Source organism: Staurois parvus, unplaced genomic scaffold (genome assembly GCF_062004578.1).
Source record: "Staurois parvus isolate SC_StPar_1 unplaced genomic scaffold, SC_StPar_1.0 ptg000803l, whole genome shotgun sequence".
Classification (NCBI taxonomy): Eukaryota; Metazoa; Chordata; class Amphibia; order Anura; family Ranidae; genus Staurois; species Staurois parvus.
In genome coordinates, this window is record NW_028318599.1 from 101344 (window position 1) to 121926 (window position 20583).

Sequence of the window (20583 nt, forward strand, 5' to 3'; positions counted from 1 at the left end):
GAGGAATAGTGCCCCATCATTGGTATTAGTGGGAGGAATAGTGTCCCATCATTGGTGTCAGTGGGAGGAATAGTGTCCCATCATTGGTGTCAGTGGGAGGAATAGTACCCCATCATTGAAATCAGTGGGAGGAATAGTGCCCATCATTGGTGTCAGTGGGAGGAATAGTGTCCCATCATTGGTGTCAGTGGGAGGAATAGTGCCCCATCATTGAAATCAGTGGGAGGAATAGTGCCCCATCATTGGTGTCAGTGGGAGGAATAGTGCCCCATCATTGAAATCAGTGAGAGGAATAGTGCCCCATCATTGGTGTCAGTTGGAGGAATAGTACCCCATCATTGGTATCAGTGGGAGAAATGGTGACCCTTCATTGGTGTCAGTGGGAGAAATAGTGCCCCATCATTGGTATCAGTGGGAGGAATAGTTCCCTATCATTGGTATCAGTGGGAGGAATAGTGCCCCATCATTGGTGTCAGTGGGAGGAACAGTGCCCCATCATTAGTGTCAGTGGGAGGAATAGTGCCCCATCATTGGTATCAGTAGGAGGAATAGTGTCCCATCATTGGTGTCAGTGGGAGGAGTAGTCCCCCATCATTGGTATATGTGGGAGGAATAGTGCCCCATCATTGGTGTCAGTTGGAGGAATAGTGCCCCATCATTGGTGTCAGTTGGAGGAATAGTGCCCCATCATTGGTGTCAGTGGGAGGAATAGTGCCCCATCATTGAAATCAGTGGGAGGAATAGTGCCCCATCATTGGTGTCAGTTGGAGGAATAGTGCCTCATCATTGGTGTCAGTGGGAGGAATAGTGCCTCATCATTGGTATCAGTGGGAGGAATGGTGACCCTTCATTGGTGTCAGTGGGAGGAATAGTGCCACATCATTGGTATCAGTGGGAGGAATAGTTCCCTATCATTGGTATCAGTGGGAGGAATAGTGCCCCATCATTGGTGTCAGTGGGAGGAATAGTGCCCCATCATTGGTATCAGTAGGAGGAATAGTGCCCCATCATTGGTGTCAGTGGGAGGAATAATCCCCCATCATTGGTATATGTGGGAGGAATAGTGCCCCATCATTAGTGTCAGTGGGAGGAATAGTCCCCTATCATTGGTGTCATTGGTGTAAGGTTCCGATTATGTGATCACTGATTGGCCAACCAGTGATCACATGAATAGTAGTAAGCAAGATGTGACTTCTGACATCATTGCTTACTACTAGTGAAATCTGTGAATGATCACAGAGGTCACCTGGTACAGGGCTATTCACAACAGCCTTGTACCATGTGACAAGCTGTGACCAATCACAGCTCACACAGTATTTCTCAATGGCTGCAAAAATGCAGCCAGAGGAAAGGAGAAATGATTGCTCTTACAGCCTTTATGGGTGTAAAAGCAATCATTGTAAAAAAAAAAAGAAAAATCTTCATCACCCCCCACAAGTAGTACAGTGTCATTATGGTGACACTGTACTGCTAGGGTGATGATATGTTAAAAAAAAAACAAAAAAAAAACATTTAATAATATAAAAAAATAAAATAAAAATGTAAAAAAAAAAAGTTGAAAAGTTATCATTTTTAGTTATAAACTAATTTGGGTTATTTTTTTTTTTACTAAAAAGATAACTGAATAGATTTTGGCCAAGATTTATGATTAAATATTATTTATTTGCAAAATTTTATAACAAAAACACTTTTTTTTTTCAAAAATTTTGGACATTTTCATTTATATAGCAAAAAAAAACAAAAATCCCAGTGTGAATAAATACCACCAAAATAGTTTTATCTGTCTCAAAAAAATGCTAAAAAATTCATATGGGTACAGTGTTGCATGACTGCGCAATTGTCATTCAAAGGGCGACAGCACTGAAAGCTGAAAATTGGCCTGGACAGGAAGGGGGTGAAAGTGTCCGGACATGAAGTGGTTAAAAATGAATGAAATAGAATTTTTGCTCGGTGGTGCTCAGATGCAGTTTAGTGTAGCGTACCCTTAGTAGTTACACATGGCCAGGGCTTTTGCTCCTGATAGGTTTACTTTGAGGGCAAAACAGATTTAAAAATACCTAAAACGTGACCTTTCTGTTTCCATCATCCCCCTGCTGCTGCCTTTCATACTATCAGGGGCGGACTGACAACTCATGGGGTCCCCCGGGCAATAGGGGATCATGGGGCGCCTGTGTCCTTGCCCAAACTCAAAAAAGTCTATGAAAAAGGTACCAGGGGCATCTCATGGGGCCCCCTACTGACCCCGGACCCTCGGGCAGTGCTCGAGTTTCCAAATGGTCAGTCCGCCCCTGCATACTATGACTTGCTACAAAAGTTACAATGTTGAAATTTGTTGATTGGGAAAGAGGAGACTGAGGAAATGCTTCCTCCTGCCTGCAGCAGACTGATGACATCATCCCAGCCTAGGCAAAGTCCCTGGACTGAAGCTCAAGGATGGCTTTTTAATGATAAAAGGTGTACATTTTCAGAAAATTGATACTGTTGCTGTATATTGTGACATGTTAGGAATGTAATTTTTTGGACTCGTAATTACTATAAGGCCGTTTTAACTCCTCCTTTCAGTTTGACGCCTTGTCCCAGGAGGCGAACTCCAACACGAAATCCCTCGAACAGGCCAAGAATGAAGTGGCGGACCTGCGCCGTCAGCTGCAAGCTTTAGAGATGGAACGTCAGACCCTGCAGAAGACGGTTAGAATTGTATTTGTGTTTTCACCCCCTGCAACAAAAATGTCATTTTTGGTCAAATACTCCCTATGAGAAATCATGTCTAAGGGCCGGTCCACACTCCATGCGTTTCAGTCTTCTTTTTTTTCTGCATCCAAAATGCACAGAAAGTAGGTGATACGGCGATCAATGTCATAGTTCACATCATTGTTTGCAGTTCCAGTGCAGGGGCGGACTGACCATTTTGGGTCTCGAGCAGTGCCCGAGGGCCCGGGGTCAGTTGGGAGCCCCATGAGATGCCCCTGGTACCTTTCATAGGCTTTTTTGGGTGTGGTTTGAGTGTGGACGAGGACACAGGGGCCCCATGATCCCCTATTGCCCGGGGGCCCCATGAGTTGTCAGTCCACCCCTGTTCCAGTGCATTCTGGTTGCAGAAGAAAAAGTAGAACAGGCTGCATTTTTCCTGCACAGAACTGCACTGGAACACAGTAAAATGCACCAAAAATGCACCGGAACACCCATGTCCTTGTTACAATTGAAGAAAATGAGAGGGGGGAAAAAATGAACTGGAAAGCATCAAAAACCCACCGGCGTGTCAAAAACGCGTCAAAAATGCACATGCAGAAACGCATCCGGAACGCATCTGGACTGCAATTCTATGGTGTGAACCGGTCCTAAAGGGATGCAGACCCTGCACATTTCTTCACCAATACCCTGCAGGTTCAGCAGCTAACTGATAATTAATCAGTCACTCCCATACAGATTCACTCTGCACATGGACACAGACAAACAAACATCTACTTCTTCAGAATAACAAAAGGTAGGAATCTGCAACAAAGTGTGTAAAAATCCTTGCAGTGTGCATAGATCACCGGGAGGGGAGGGTTTTTTTTCTCAACAAAAGTGGAGTTACTCTTTAAGTTCTAATTCCTACCCTGTCTCTTCTGCTCTTCTTTTTCACTATACCCCCCCCCCCCCCCCTCACTTAGTCATCCCTTTTCAAATTTCTACTTCCTCACATCAATGACCCGCCCACTCCCTCTATATTTTATATATTTGGGACAGACCGCCTGGCACCCTGCTTCGGTCAGAGAACTGCTTCCTGGGACACAGGACCGAGGTATTATAGCTGGGCATTGCACCCAAGTAGTAGACAACACTAGCTTAGGTGCAAAATGGTACTGTTTAGTGAACAGAAATACAGGTTTTTTTTATACACTTCAGGAATAGGGGCAGTCCCCACATGAACAATAAAAATAAATATTACACATTGGGATGAACATCCCACACTGACTGGATAACGAGGATAAGTTGACACAAGACTAATCCCCATCATGTAGGAACCTCCAGGAGGACTAGCCAACAGACAGAAACAATAGGTGACTAAATTAGCTCAATTAACAATGGGACAAAGACACAACAGTAAACGCATTACACATTAATAAACAGATTACAGTAAAAGACTTCAGGATCAGGATGTTTTGAGCTGATTATATTAACATCTTCTTAGGGTCTCTGAGTCTAAGAGGGGGGTTGAAGCAGTCAATGCTGGTTTGGGCACAGAGACCCCAAAAGTTGTATCCTGGTCCTTCTCAGAGTCGATGTGTTTTGGGGAGACATGGACTTAAATACAAAGTAAAATTACAGGCGTACCTCGGTTTACGAATGCCTTGGTTAACCTCCCTGACAGTATTCCCGAGTGTAGCTCGGGGTAAGGTTTCAGCACCAAAAGCGGTAACCCCGAGCTACACTCGGGCTTACCATGTGGCGTTGCTCCGGGATCTGTTCTTCACTTACCTTGTCCTGCGCTCCCGCGATGTCCCTCTTTCAGTGTCCCCTGTAATGTCCTCTGGCGGATGCCGGCATCTGTCATCTGGGTTCCGTCCCCTGTGAGCGTCGGGACGTACGGGGGACGGAACTGGCGAGAAATTTGAAAATGACATAAAGTGACATTCACTAAATACACTAAAATCACATAGTATAACATTCCTGTATCAAACCATTTCACATACATTTTGTCCCGAGTGCTTTGTCCGGCGCCCTGCCTGCATTTTTACTGTTCTTTCTGCCTGGAAACTGAGAAACGTCCATGGCGTCCAAAAAGCGTCCCTTTAGGTCAAAAGCGGTTTTAGACCGGCTAGAGAACAGCGATAGTAAATCAGAACCACTTGCAGAATTGAGTGATAATGATTCGTGGGGGAAATTCCTCATCAGACACTGAAAACGATTCTGCGACTGAGCTCAGCGATGTGCGAACTTGGGGCTCTATTTCACATTTCAGTGTTTTTGGTTTGATTATATTATTGAATTAAATGTATTATTATTATTATATTATTGTTTTTATGATTATTTATTAAATTATAATTTATGATTTCGTGTTTCAAATTTTATCCTCCCCGGGATGTTTACTAGACTCTTGTTCGGACAGATTTCAGTGAGTTATTCCTAAAAATTACAGCCTACAATAAAAAACTACATATTTCCATGCAAAAAATGTACCGCTTTGAGCACAGAAATACTGACATAATCAGATCGCTAGGGAGATTAAACATAATTTTCAGTTTACGAATGAAAATCCATTGAAAATAACGCCTCAGTTTACAAATTTTGTTTCGCAATACGAAGTAAGTTTCCCCAGCATGCATTGTGCCTGGGAGGTTTATAGCGCCAGCTCTATGCCTTTAAAGTTCACTTTATAAAGATTTTTTAACAGATAAGACTTTTGTTTTTACTTTTTTCTGACCTCCGGAACTGATTAATTGGTTTTCAATGCATTTACAAATTTTTTTCGCAATACAAAGCAAGGTTCCCCAGGATGAATTGCGCTCCTGGGAGGTTTATAGCGCCGGCCCCATGCATGCAGGAGTCTGTGAGTAGCACATGGCGTCAAGTGTGGAGGTGTTGTAGTTGTTTTTGCATCGAGTTTTGGACCCAGTCTGGAAATTTTTTATCATGTCCCTGTACAGTATTTATGCCTTTAAAGTGCAAATTTTGAACAGATAAGACTTTATTTTTTACTTTTTTTCTAACCTCCGGAACAAATTAATTGGTTTTCAGTGCATTTACGAATTTGTTTCGCAATACAAAGCAAGTTTCCGCAGGATGAATTGCGCTCCTGGGAGGTTTATAGCGCCGGCCCCGTGCATGCTGGGAGTCTGTGAGTAGCACATGGGGTTGAGTGTGGAGGTGTTGGAACGGTTTTTGCATCAGGTTTTGGACCCAGTCTGGAAATTTTTTATCATGTCCCTGTACAGTAATTATGCCTTTAAAGTGCACTTTATAAAAAATTTTGAACAGATAAGACTTTTTTTTTTTTTACTTTTTTCTAACCTCTGGAACAAATTAATTGGTTTTCAATGCATTTACGAATTTTTTTCGCAATACGAAGTAAGTTTCCACAGGATGAATTGTGCCTGGGAGTTTTATAGCTCCGGCCCCATGCATGCAGGAGTCTGTGGGTAGCACGTGGCGTTGAGTGTGGAGGTGTTGGAGCGGTTTTTGCTTCGAGTTTTGGAGCCATTCTGGAAATTGTTAATCATGTCCCTGTACAGTATTTATGCCTTTAAAGTGCACTTTATAAAGAGTTTTGAACAGATAAAATCCTTTTTTTTTTTTTCTGACCTCCGGAACGGATTAATTGGTTTTCAATGCATTCCTATGGGAAACCGCGTTTTGGTTTACAATTTTTTTGCAATACGCAACATATTGGAGAACACATTAAATTCGTAAACCGAGGTACACCTGTACTCCAAAAGGTCCCCCAGGCATACACCTCCTAAAGAATAGAGCCCCCTCAAACGCCAGGGCCCATAGTCATTAGTCAAGAGGCTAGCCTGCAGTTTCCTCCATGGACCCATTTGGGTCCATCACAATATTTATATGCATTTAGTCCAAGCAGTCACCACACGCCTTGCCCTGCCCTTCCTTAGTACATATGTACCCAACAAAGGGAGGGGATGCCTGAAACTGCTGTATTGTACATTCCTGTGTCCTGGATAATACATTGGTACAAAGACTGAGCAAGAGAGGGTGTGCAGTGACTGCCTGGACAATGCAGGTTATGATTTGTGAGAGATTGGAGCTGCTCTGTCTTCTATCCCTTGTGGGTGGTTTAATGACTACACATGTATACCATCCCTTACTGACTAATACACAGGTGAAACTCGAAAAATTAGAATATCGTGCAAAAGTTCATTTATTTCAGTAATGCAACATAAAAGGTGAAACTAATATATGAGATAGACTCATTACATGCAAAGCAAGATAGTTCAAGCCGTGATTTGTCATAATTGTGATGATTATGGCTTACAGCTCATGAAAACCTCAAATCCACAATCTCAGAAAATGAGAATATTCCATGCAATCAATAAAACACGGATTGTACATAGAACAATATGGGACCTCTGAAAAGTAGAAGCATGCATATGTACTCAGTACTTGGTTTGGGCCCCTTTTGCAGCAATTACTGCCTCAATGCGGCGCGGCATGGAAGCTATCAGCCTGTGGCACTGCTGAGGTGTTATGGAAGACCAGGATGCTTCAATAGCGGCATGCAGCTCTTCTGCATTGTTCGGTCTCATGTCTCTCATCTTTCTCTTGGCAATGCCCCATAGATTCTCTATGGGGTTCAGGTCAGGTGAGTTTGCTGGCCAATCAAGCACAGTAATCCCACGGTCATTGAACCAGGTTTTGGTGCTTTTGGCAGTGTGGGCGGTGCCAAGTCCTGCTGGAAAATGAAGTCAGCATTCCCATAAAGCTCGTCTGTGGAAGGAAGTATGAAGTGCTCCAAAATCAAATGGTAGACGACTGCATTGACCCTGGACTTAATGAAGCACAGTGGACCAACACCAGCAGATGACATGGCTCCCCAAATCAACACAGACTGTGGAAACTTCACACTGGACTTCAAGCATCTTGCAGTGTGTGCCTCTCCATTCTTCCTCCATACTCGGGGTCCTTGTGCCTCTCCATTCTTCCTCCATACTCGGGGTCCTTGTGCCTCTCCATTCTTCCTCCATACTCGGGGTCCTTGTGCCTCTCCATTCTTCCTCCATACTCGGTGTCCTTGTGCCTCTCCATTCTTCCTCCATACTCGGGGTCCTTGGGCCTCTCCATTCTTCCTCCATACTCGGGGTCCTTGTGCCTCTCCATTCTTCCTCCATACTCCGGGTCCTTGTGCCTCTCCATTCTTCCTCCATACTCGAGGTCCTTGGGCCTCTCCATTCTTCCTCCATACTTGAGGTCCTTGGGCCTCTCCATTCTTCCTCCATACTCGGGGTCCTTGGTTTCCAAATGACATGCAAAAGTTGCTCTCATCAGAAAAGAGGACTTTGGACCACTGAGCAACAGATCAGGTCTGTTTTTCTTTAGCCCAGGTAAGACGCTTCTGACGTTTGTTGTTCAGGAGCGTCTTGACAAGAGGAATACGACATTTGAAGCCCATGTCCAGGATCCTTCTGTGTGTGGTGGCTCTTGATGCACTGACTCCAGCCTCAGTCCACTCCTTGTGAAAGTCCCCAACACTTTTGAATGGCCTTTTCCTGACAATCCTCTCCAGGCTGCGGTCATCCCTGCTGCTTGTGCAGCTTTTGCTTCCACACTTTTCCCTTCCACATAACTTTCTATTAATGTGCTTTGATACAGCACTTTGGGAACATCCAACTTCTTTTGCAATTACCTTTTGAGGCTTTCCCTCCTTATAGAGGGTGTCAATGATGGTGTCAGGTCAGCAGTCTTTCCCATGATTGTGATTCCTACTGAACCAGACTGAGAGACCATTTAAAGGCTCAGGAACCCTTTGCAGGTGTTATGGCTTAATTAGCTGATTAGAGTGGGACACTTTGAGCCGAGAATATTCCACCTTTTCACAATATTCTCATTTTCTGAGATTGTGGATTTGGGGTTTTCATGAGCTGTAAGCCATAATCATCACAATGATGACAAATCACGGCTTGAACTATCTTGCTTTGCATGTAATGAGTCTATCTTATATATTAGTCTCGCCTTTTAAGTTGCTGCACTGAAATAAATGAACTTTTGCACAATATTCAAATTTTTTGAGTTTCACCTGTATACTCACCGCCCACTTTATTAGGTCCACTTGTTCAATTGCTTGGTAACACAAATTGCTAATCAGCCAATCACATGGCAGCAACCCAATGCATTTAGGCATCTAGACCTGGTGAAGACGACCTGCTGAACTTCAAACTGAGCACCAGGATGGGGAAGAAAGGGGATTTATGTGACTTTAAATGTGGCATGGTTCTTGGTGCCAGACGGCTGGTCTGAGTATTTAAAAAACTGGCATTTTCACGCACAACCATCTCTAGGGTTTACAGAGAATGGTCCGAAAAAGAGAAAATATTGTTGCGTGGATGAAAATGCCTTGTTGATGTCAGAGGAGAATGGGCAGACTGGTTGCTGCAACATTCAGATGGTAGGGTCAGAATTTGGTGTAAACAACATGAAAGCATGGATCCATCCCGCCTTGTATCCCCGGTTCAGGCTGATGGTGGTGGTGTCATGGTGTGGGGGAAATTTATTGGCACTAGCAAGGTGGACCTTATAAAGTGGCCGGTGAGTGTATATGTATGAAACATCTGTACTTTACCTTAAAATGTTTTATGAATTTCTAGAAAAGGAGCTTATAGTACACATTGAAGTGGAATATTCCTTTAATTTATGTTGGATTCCAGGCTTTAAGGGCCACATTCAGAGCAGAAATATATAATAAATTATATATATATATATATATATATATATATATACATATATACACACATACATATTTGTGTTTCACAAAATCCCGGCCTGAAAGTGGCCCTTGGCAGTGGCCCGGCACCCACGGCTGCCTAATTCTCGATGCCATATTTTCAATCACTCTGATTTCCTCCAGGCGGATTCTCTAGATCACGTCCTGAAAGACACAGAAGATCACTACGCCTCCCAGTTAATGGAACTGAACCGCGTGCTTGCCCGACTCCAAGACGAGCTGGCCGCCTGCCGTTCTGACATAGAGCGCCAAGTTCGAGATTACGATGCCCTGCTGAACTTGAAGTCCAAGCTGGAGAATGAAATTCATGACTACCGAACGTTGCTGGAGGGTGTCACTGACAGGTGAGGCAATGGAGGGTTCCCAGTTTCTGTGGGCACTTTGGGCTGCCATTAACTTTGAAGCCAAAGCAACTTTTTCAAAATTCGTTGCAAACCTAACTCCCTAATCTATGAGTCTCTTGCCATTTACATTATGGCTGCACAATCGGCATGCCTCAGGCACTAGATCTCCCTTCCAGTTCCTGGGGACTGTAGTGGAGGCAACGCAATAAAATGGTGGAGTCCATTTTATGACAGCCTTCCAGTGCTGCCTAGGCTCAGAGTGTGTTAGGGAGTGACACCGTCAAGTGACATCATTGCATCTCATAGCATAGCCCCTAACCTTTGTCCTTTATATCAGCCTTTCTCAACCAGGGTGCCCAGGCACCCTGGGACGCCTTGAGGTTTCTTCAGGGGCGCCTTGGCAAAATGTGTAAAAATTGCCTAAACTAGTATACAGTACAAGCCAGCAGGTTGAACAAGCCGGCCTTTTAGGTACAAAAAGCCACAGGTTTTCATTGCGCACCATTACAACCTTCTTGCCGTCGGCATCCTGACAACCAATGACATCATCATTCGATAAGGAGGATGTCGATTGCCTGCAGTGAAGTCAGAGCCCCTGATCAGGCCATTTTTTTTCCAGTTCAATGACTCAAAGTATTAATATAAGCGATTCATCGCGACAGCCAAATAATTAGCATTTTCAGCAGTAGGTTATCACATTTCATTCTTGGCGAATTTCCTTCCTTTTCTAGCAATGTTCCATTATGAAATATAGAACTTAACAGATATTTTCTATTGCAGAGATGGACCCCAGACCCCAGGACAAGGGGGTAAGTGACCTTTTGGTAAGCTGGAAAAGAAGGTAGTATTCTAAACATGTAAAGCTGTTTGGATCAGTGGTGCACTGAAATTAATATTCTGGACTGAAACCGAAACTTCGGTTAAAAAACAAAAAAAAAATACTTTTTTATATATAAAATTGTATTATATTTGGCTTTTTAATTAATATCATGAATTTAAATTTTAATATGAATTTATTTTCAGCACCTTTTCATCCAATAAGTTGCTTTTTTTTTAAGCTCTGTATTAAAAAGAAAAAAAAATCTCAAGAAAAAATGTATCCCTTTAAATTCAATGTATGTCTTCACACTGGTCTGTTGCGCTTCCCTTCCATGGACATGCACTGGGTCATTGGTATTTATTGATGATGTGACAGAAGCAGCCAGATGAATTCTGTAGTGTTTACAGATATATTGTCAGCCCAGATTCAGCCAAATGCAGCAAAGTTGATTGGATGGCGCTTCACAGTACAGATGGACAATGATCCAAAACACACTGCAAAAGCAACCCAGGAGCTTTTGAAGGAAAAGAAGTGGAATTTTCTGCAATGGCTGAGTCAGTCACCTGATCTCAACCCAATTGAGCATGCATTTCACTTGCTGAAGGTTTGAGGTGATTGTAGCCGTATTAGTGCACTTGCGACAGAAACAATTGAGTACTAACGTGATACTTTTTTTATTTGCACTAACATACAATTTTGAGGACAAGCTTTCGGGGAGTGTCTCCTTCTTCAAGGTCCAAACTGCAACCAAATCAATCCATCAAAAAGCGTCAGACACTCAAAAGGGATCTTCAATATCTCCGGATCATACAGCTGCACCTCTAGTCATGTTGTGTACCTTATCCAGTGCGGAAAATGTAGCAAAGGATCTTATGTAGGCGAAACGGGACAAAAGTTGCAAACAAGGATGAATTTGCACAGACACACCATCAAGGAACATAAAGAAGATGACCTCTGCACACCTGTGGGACACCATTTCACACAACTTGACCACATTATGGAAGACCTCAATATTTTAGTTCTTAAAGAAAATTTCAAATCCATTCTGGAAAGAAAAACTTTTGAACTAAGAATGATAATTCTATTTGACACAAGAGATAACGGCCTTAATTTGGACATGGGATTCCTCACTCATTATCCAACAGTTTTACAACCCCCTCTGTGAGTGTTGTTCTCCCCCCCCCCAATCTTTGCTTTTGCTGTGTCTTATCTCTAGTCTAATCCTAGTCTTATAACCATTGCTATGTACATTTGTCTGTGTGTGCTTCTTGCTGGGTTTTTTTTTTCTTTTTTTTCTCTCCCCCTTTCAACGTCTCTTCTAACATTCTGCTAAAACTTTGAGAAGTAGTACTGCCTGGACCTTGAAGAAGGGGACATACCCCAAAAGCTTGTCCTCAAAATTGTATGTTAGTGCAAATAAAAAAAGGATCACGTCAGTACTCAACTGTTAGGCTGGCCATACACTATACAATTTTCTGTCCAATTTCTGCCCAAATTCTTTTAGATTTACCTTCAACTATGTAATACAAGGGCTTGCCTAACTGTATACAATTGAAAGTTTTGTTTAGGTTTGACCTCGTATTATATGTTTTTTGGTAAATCTAAAGCAAAAATCTCAAGAAAATTGTATAATCTATGGCCAACTTTACTCTCTGAAGGCAAAACTAAAGGCAGAAAGACCCACAAAGAACAACTGAAGACAGCTGCAGTTAGAGCCTGGCAAAGCATTAGAAAGGAGGAAACCCAGTCTTTGGTCATGTCCATGGGTTCCAGACTCCAGGCAAAGCATCAGAAAGGAGGAAACCCAGTCTTTGGTCATGTCCATGGGTTCCAGACTTCAGGCAAAGCATCAGAAAGGAGGAAACCCAGGCTTTGGTCATGTCCATGGGTTCCAGACTTCAGGCAAAGCATCAGAAAGGAGGAAACCCAGTCTTTGGTCATGTCCATGGGTTCCAGACTTCAGGCAAAGCATCAGAAAGGAGGAAACCCAGTCTTTGGTCATGTCCATGGGTTCCAGATTTCAGGCAGTCATTGCCAGTAAAGGATTCTCAACAAAATATTACAAATGAACATTTTATTTATGATTATATTCAATTGTCCAATTACACTTGAGACCCTGAAAATGGAGGGACTGTACATATAAATGGTTGCAGTTCCTAAAATTTGTACTTGATATTTATGTTCAACCCCTTGAGTTAAAGCTGAAAGTCTGCACTTTATAACAGTGCAGTTCCATTCAGGCTACATCCGTTCCATTCCAACAGATCTGGACTTTGGCTGTTCCATTAACAAAAAAAAAAGAAAAAAAAAAGAAAAACCAGACCTGAACTGAAATGAATGTAGGCAGATGTAAACTGATGATCATCCATTTACATCCGCCCACCCATAAACATACATTGTAGGTTTATCTGGATCTGTCTGAAAAACTGACAGACGGATCTAGACTGAGCCCAGGTTCACACTGATGTGGTGCGGAGTTCGCAGCGTTTTCTGTGCGAATTCCGCACCGCAACAGAATCGCAACCCGTTCAAGCAAACCACCGCCGGTGTGTATGTTAACAATGCCCCGAAATCGGTCCGCAAAATGCAGTGCGATGTGCAGAATCAGATCACATAGGAGTGAATACCCATTCGATCTGATTCTAGTGTGGACAAAAGGGTCCTGTATCTTTTTGGTGTGGGTGTGGTGTGATTAGAGCCATACAATATGTATGGCTCCAATTGCGCCGCACACAAATCACATGTGATTTGCACAGGAATGCGATGCGGTTCCTATGCGAATCACATGCGATATACCACACCGCACATATGTGAATTCAGGCTGAACGTCCATGTGAAGAGGCCCTTGGATAGACTCTTAATCGTATTTTGATGTGGTGATAGATTACAGCTACTGAAATGGGAATCCTGACAGCTTCTCTCTGTTCTGCAGCACCGGCGACTGTTCAGAAAGTGAGAACAACCCAGCAAGAGATCATCGATGGGAAAGTTGTGTCCTCATCTTCAAAGGAAGTTGTTAAATAAAACCGTTGTGATGAACGAACGGAACTTCTGTAAATAAAAACTGTGGTGCAATTATTTTTTTTTCTTTTTATTTGGCTTCATGACCTTCTTTGTTAGTTGATTTCTAGCCCACAATAACTCTTGGTTCTTTATTTTGCACAGAGTTGCTACAATACACGAGTAATATTAAAATGTTGTTTATTCAGTTATAAAAAGCCTTTCAGTGCCCCTGTGACATGCTCATAAACAGTACATGTTCTGAACATGTAACAAAACAAGCCCTTATTCACCTCTGTAGCTATAGCCACTGTGAAGGAATTAGTCTTATAAAAAAAAAAAAAAACTTACAATGGGAACACCAAAATCACAACTCCTTTCCGCTTTTACTGTGGCAGCAGAAACTTGGCAGCCTGCTTGTCCTCAGCTGTGAACAATCAGCAAGTGTTTTAAAATGTCAGAAACAGACCTCAATCTTTAATTAAATTGAATTAATGACTTCATGGGACCTGCATCTACAGAGGCCTGTGAGGGCTTGTTTACCATGTATGAACTTGCCACTCTGATACCATTCCAAAGTCACTGCACCCCAAAATTTTCTTGCATACACAACAGATTCCAGCCTCATGGCTCTTCCTCGTGAGCATTGTATCCTATAAAGAGCAGTGAGGCTTGTTGCATCTTTCCTGCTTGTAATGACAATAAAGAGATTGGTGATTCAACCAAGAAACGTTTGGATTGTGAAGATTCTTTGGAGAATATGTATGTCCATACTACGGGCACAGGCAGACTCCAGGAGCCATGCACACCATTGCACCGCTTCAGGTGCATGCGCATACCCTATGTCATATCGGCCCGTTTAGTTGACTAGGCTGCCCTAGAAGAGAAGTTCACCTTTTGGAAAAAAAAAAAAAAAAAAAAATGCACATTTTTTGCAGGTTTAAAAAAAAAAAAAAAAGTGCATTTATTATTTTTGGTTGCAGGAGCCTGTAAAAAATTGCACCATCGATCAGCCGATATCCTGCTGATCTGTCGGTATATCCTGTACGGGCAAGTAGATATACTGACAGGGAGAAACAATGAACTATCACCGCGCTCCACAGCGCCATGATAGTTCATAGAAATACAACTGGTAGTTGTAGGGCAGCACAGTAGCTAAATGGTTAGCCCTTCCGGCTGGCAGTACTCGGGTCGTTGGTTCAAATCCCAACCACAGCACCACCTGCCTGGAGTTTGCATGTTCTCCCTGTGCCTGCGTGAGTTTCCTCCAGGTATTCCGGTTTCCTCCCACATTCCAAAGACATGCTGGTAGGTTAATTGGCCCTAGTATATGAATGTGAGTTAGGGACCTTAGATTGTACGCCCCTTGAGGGTTAGGGACTGATGTGAATGTACAATATATATGGAAAGCGCTGCGTAAATCGACGGCACTATACAGTTGTGTTCAAAATAATAGTGTGTTGAAAAAAGTGAATAAAGCTCCAAATCCTTCTAATAGCTTTTATTTCCATCCACACAAATGCATTGGGAACACGACACATTCTATTCCAAATCAAAACATGAAGAAAAATACATCAAAATTTGTGTTGTTCCTCTAAAAAAAATTGAAGAAAAGTGAATATTAGACGGTTCAAAAAAATCGCAGTGTTTGTATTCTTCTTTACAAACTCAAACATTCACTATATAAACTGAAAAATGTTTGAAGATTTTGCTTTCCTTTGAATGACTTCATGAATATTTGGTTGTAGTCGCACTGTTTCTGAGAACTGCTGTACATCTGTGTTGCATGGAGTCACCCAACTTCTGGCCCCTGTGATCAGGTATTCCAGCCCAGGATGATTGGACCACATTCCACAATTCTTCTCTATTTCTATTAGAGAAAGCTATGCACAGCCAGGCAAAGCAGCGTGCAGGAGCTGACAGAGTAGAGAACCGTTTTGTTTGCAAACGGTTCATCCCACTGTCGGAGATGCTCGGCAATCACTGGGACCTGGTGATTGACAACCGAGGCCATGAATGGCGGCAAGAGTAGGGCGAGCATGCCTCCTATCCGGAAATGCAAAATCACACACACACATACTATAGAATATATATATATATATATATATATATATATATATATATATATATATACACACACACACACACATACATATACACACACACACACATATATACATACACACACACACACACACACACATATATATACACACACACACACACACATATATATATATACACACACACACACACATACATATACACACACACACATATATACATACACACACACACACACATATATATATACACACACACACACACATATATATATATACATACATACACACGATTTTGCGCACCGCTGCCAACCTGTAGCAGTATTTCTGCTGTCGGGTGGTAGTAAAGCAGTTAAATTCCCCCTCTGTGCTTCTGTGGAGTTGGCCATCTTGGTGGGGGCAAGTCTCTGCTTTCTCATGTCAGAGCTGAACCCCCCATAAGTTTAACAAATCAGGTCTATTTCAACTAATCAGGCCTTTTTCTCTCCAATGGCAAAAAAAATAAAAATACAACACAGGAACTGGATAGAAAGATTTATTTAACAATTTGAAAAACATACCATTCTCGATTCTTACAACTGTATGCTCACCAGGACTTTGTCTTTTCGATAAGAAAACAAAAAAATGACAGAAAGCAGGACATGGCGGGAAAAAAATATTGATAAAACAGGAGATAAAAGGTCACCGGTCTGTTTTATTACTTTTCAGTCTTGGCAAAAGCACAGCTTCAAATACATGGAATTTCACGGAATTGTGCCCCAGATTGCACGCCCTAGGGGAACCGTTCCACCCGGGAGTTCTGACGCTTAGGCAGTGAGGAGCGGCTAATCTTGGGGTCAGCGAGCAGCAAATGTCTTCCCCCTGTGAAGAGAGAGAAAAATCAGTTTTGCTTTGCATGAGAAGAAAAAAAAAAAAAGGGGAAGAACAAAGTGGTTTAGCAATTAGCTTTGTACATAGGTCCTGTATTCAATTCCCACCAGGGGCACCACAGAGAGTGAGAAGGTTCTTTCCCCACCTACTGACTTCTATAACCTAAAAGGCTACTTCAATCACAGTAACACAATGAAATGGACAATAAAGAGCCACTTGCTCTCAATTTTGTTTTGTTGTTTTATTAATCACTTGCCTTCCAGAGGATCCCCCCCCCCCCCTTCCTGACCAGGCCATTGTTTGCAATACCACGCTGCGTTAATTTAAAGGACAACCGCGCGGTCATGCAACCCTGCACCCAAATTAAATCTATGTCCTTTTTTTCTCCACAAATAGAACTCTTTCAATGGTATTTGGTCGCCTCTGCGTTTTTTATATTTTTTTGCGCTAGAAACGAAAAAAATACCAAATGAGAAAACAACATTTTGGACTTTTTACTATTAAATATAGCCAGTAATTTTTGGTTTTTTTTTTAAATCTAAATTGTCATAAATTTAGGACAAAATGTATTCTGCTAAAAAAAAAAAAAAAAAAAAAAAAAACACTAAAAAAAAAAATAAAATGTAAATTAACTGGCTAACGTGAAAGTTATAGCGACTACACATGGCGATATATATACTGTATTTTTTATTTATTTTTTTATACTTGTAATAGCGGTGATCAGCGACCTATAGCGGGACTGCAGTGGGCATTCTGACAATGGGGGGGAACTGACTTGGTTTCACTGACATCCCCAGTGACACCAATAAACCCCCCCAGTGCTAATAAAAAAAACACTGAAAAACTTTACTAAATGACACTGGGCAGGAAGGGGTTAATATCTGGGGTGGTCAAAGGGTTAACTGTGTGTGTTTTACAGTGTAAGCACATAGCTTTGTATTGCACAAAGCAGTGTGCAGGAGCTGACTGAATAGAATAAATTCACACGCCTTTAAATTAAAAAGTAAAATATAATACAATTCTATATAAAAAATATAAAAAAAAAAATACATTTTGGTTTTCGGCCAAACGAATCCTGAATTTTCAGTTTCGATCCAAGAATTTTAATTCTGGTGCGCCACTAGCACAAAGAATACAAATCCAATGTGTACACCAAATGTCAGTGCAAACTCAGATGATATTACATACTATCCTCACTGTGCTGTACATAGCCTGTGCCAAGAGCAGAGCTGTGGGAGGGGCCCAGCAGGTCCCACCCACTACAGGCTGCCTGCAGAAAACTACAGTAGTGGGCGGAGACAAGACCAGTCCTCCTGCACAAGAAGAGAGGGCATCAGTGATCAGTCTGTATTACAGGAAGTCTCACACTGGATGACTGCACAGATCTGGAAGAAATACACAGAGCTCACCGAGATTCAAGAAGTACAACTTTAAATATATTAACACGAGCCCGGTAGGATGGGGATTATACAAGAACGACAGTCCCTACTTATCAGGACATTGTATTGCACAGCGGAGTTCTGTGACGTTATTACAGGCAATCACTATCTGGTATTTACCATAAAATGAAATCTGAAATATTACCTGATACCCATTATATGTGTATACACCGTGCCACAACCCCCCCACACCTGGATTGGGACACATACATTGTATGTTTATACAGATATGAGGGAATATTATCAGACACTCCTGTAATATTGTAATGAGGAACTTGCATGTCTAAAAAAACACTAGAAACAAACATTATTAATCATAGATTTACCAAAAGATAACAACTGATGCACCATATCCGTGGTTAACCACTTTACATCTGCCCTATAGCAGATATACACACACACACATTCGCTCCATAGGACGCACCTAGGTTTTAGAGAAGGGAAAAAAAAAAAAAAAAGGATTCTGAACCAATGGACTGCAGACACAGTACAGGGGATGACCAGAGACTGCGGACACAGTACAGGAGATGACCAGAGACTGCGGACATAGTACAGGAGATGACCAGAGACTGCGGACACAGTACAGGAGACGACCAGAGACTGCGGACACAGTACAGGAGACGACCAGAGACTGCGGACACAGTACAGGAGATGACCAGAGACTGCGGACACAGTACAGGAGATGACCAGAGACTGCGGACACAGTACAGGGAATGACCAGAGACTGCGGACACAGTACAGGAGACGACCAGAGACTGCGGACACAGTACAGGAGACGACCAGAGACTGCGGACACAGTACAGGGGATGACCAGAGACTGCGGACACAGTACAGGAGACGACCAGAGACTGCGGACACAGTACAGGGGATGACCAGAGACTGCGGACACAGTACAGGAGATGACCAGAGACTGCGGACACAGTACAGGAGATGACCAGAGACTGCGGACACAGTACAGGAGATGACCAGAGACTGCGGACACAGTACAGGAGATGACCAGAGACTGCGGACACAGTACAGGAGATGACCAGAGACTGCGGACACAGTACAGGAGATGACCAGAGACTGCGGACACAGTACAGGGGATGACCAGAGACTGCGGACACAGTACAGGGGATGACCAGAGACTGCGGACACAGTACAGGAGACGACCAGAGACTGCGGACACAGTACAGGAGACGACCAGAGACTGCGGACACAGTACAGGAGATGACCAGAGACTGCGGACACAGTACAGGAGATGACCAGAGACTGCGGACACAGTACAGGAGATGACCAGAGACTGCGGACACAGTACAGGAGATGACCAGAGACTGCGGACACAGTACAGGGGATGACCAGAGACTGCGGACACAGTACAGGGGATGACCAGAGACTGCGGACACAGTACAGGGGATGACCAGAGACTGCGGACACAGTACAGGGGATGACCAGAGACTGCGGACACAGTACAGGAGACGACCAGAGACTGCGGACACAGTACAGGAGACGACCAGAGACTGCGGACACAGTACAGGAGATGACCAGAGACTGCGGACACAGTACAGGAGATGACCAGAGACTGCGGACACAGTACAGGAGATGACCAGAGACTGCGGACACAGTACAGGAGATGACCAGAGACTGCGGACACAGTACAGGAGATGACCAGAGTTCTTCCAGCAATGCACAGATGTACAGTTTGTGAAAAACAATCTATTGGGGGCAGAAAATACCCGGCCAGCCGTGCTCAGCATCCTCTCTGAAGTCCGGGGGCGGGACTCTCGCTCACATCAGAACTTCTACTACAGCAGATCCCTCTCAAGCTTACAGGCTGTATAGGGTTTGGTCACTGGAGCTTCTGGCCCCGCCCACTCCCTGCTGGCTGGCCCTGTATTCTAACACGGTGGTGGCGACCTAGTCAATAATCAATATATATATATATATATATTTATATTTATTAACCACAAGCCTACAGGGCACTTATACCCCCTTCCTGCCCAGGCCAATTTCCAGCTTTCAGCGCTGTCGCACTTTGAGTGACAATTGCGCGGTCATGCAACACTGTACCCATATGACATTTTTATAATTTTTTTTGTGACAGATAGAACTTTATTTTGGTGGTATTTAATCACTTCTGGGATTTTTTTTTTCTTAAACCAAAAACCACTGAAAATTTTGAAAAACAAAAAAGGTTTTTCTTAGTTTTTGTTATAAAATTTTGTAAATAAGTGATTTTTCTCCTTCACTGATGTGCACTAATGAGGCTGCAGTGATGGGCACTGATGAGGAGGCACTGATGGGCATTGACAGGCACCACTGATGGGCACTGAAAGGCAGCACTGATACAGGGCACTGTTAGGCGGCACTGACTGGCACTGATAGGTAGCACTAATTGGCATTGATAGGTGGCACTGACTGGCACTGATGGGTGACACTGAAAGGCAGCTCAGATGTGCACAGATATGTGGCATCGATGTGGCACTGATGGGCACTGACAGGTGGCACATGGGGCTACACTGATCATCAGTGCCCTGATGATCAGTGTACATGTCCCCTCTGAGGAATGCCAATTATCGGTTCTCCTCTCCTCTGTCAGCGTGACAGCTCAAGAGCAGAGAAATGCCGATAA

General features: G+C 43.0%; 2 protein-coding genes across 3 annotated transcripts in view; one reads left to right on the forward strand and one right to left on the reverse strand.

Annotated features, from left to right (window-relative positions):
- The window catches only part of LOC149444200 (keratin, type I cytoskeletal 18-like), a 33898-nt gene extending 19568 nt beyond the window's left edge, over window positions 1-14330 (forward strand). Inside the window, exons 5-8 of one of the 2 annotated variants that reach the window (XM_089654826.1) lie at window positions 2563-2688; window positions 9560-9780; window positions 10561-10604; window positions 13533-14330. In XM_089654826.1, coding sequence (XP_089510952.1) covers window positions 2563-2688; window positions 9560-9780; window positions 10561-10597 — 384 coding nt within the window. In that variant the 3' untranslated portion in view covers window positions 10598-10604; window positions 13533-14330. The remainder of the gene's footprint in view (window positions 1-2562; window positions 2689-9559; window positions 9781-10560; window positions 10605-13532) is intronic. The other variant, XM_089654825.1, reaches the window with a different exon arrangement.
- A 1852-nt stretch (window positions 14331-16182) lies between these two features.
- The window catches only part of ARPC2 (actin related protein 2/3 complex subunit 2), a 52763-nt gene continuing 48362 nt past the window's right edge, over window positions 16183-20583 (reverse strand). Inside the window, exon 10 of the mRNA XM_089654827.1 lies at window positions 16183-16524. Coding sequence (XP_089510953.1) covers window positions 16500-16524 — 25 coding nt within the window. The 3' untranslated portion in view covers window positions 16183-16499. The remainder of the gene's footprint in view (window positions 16525-20583) is intronic.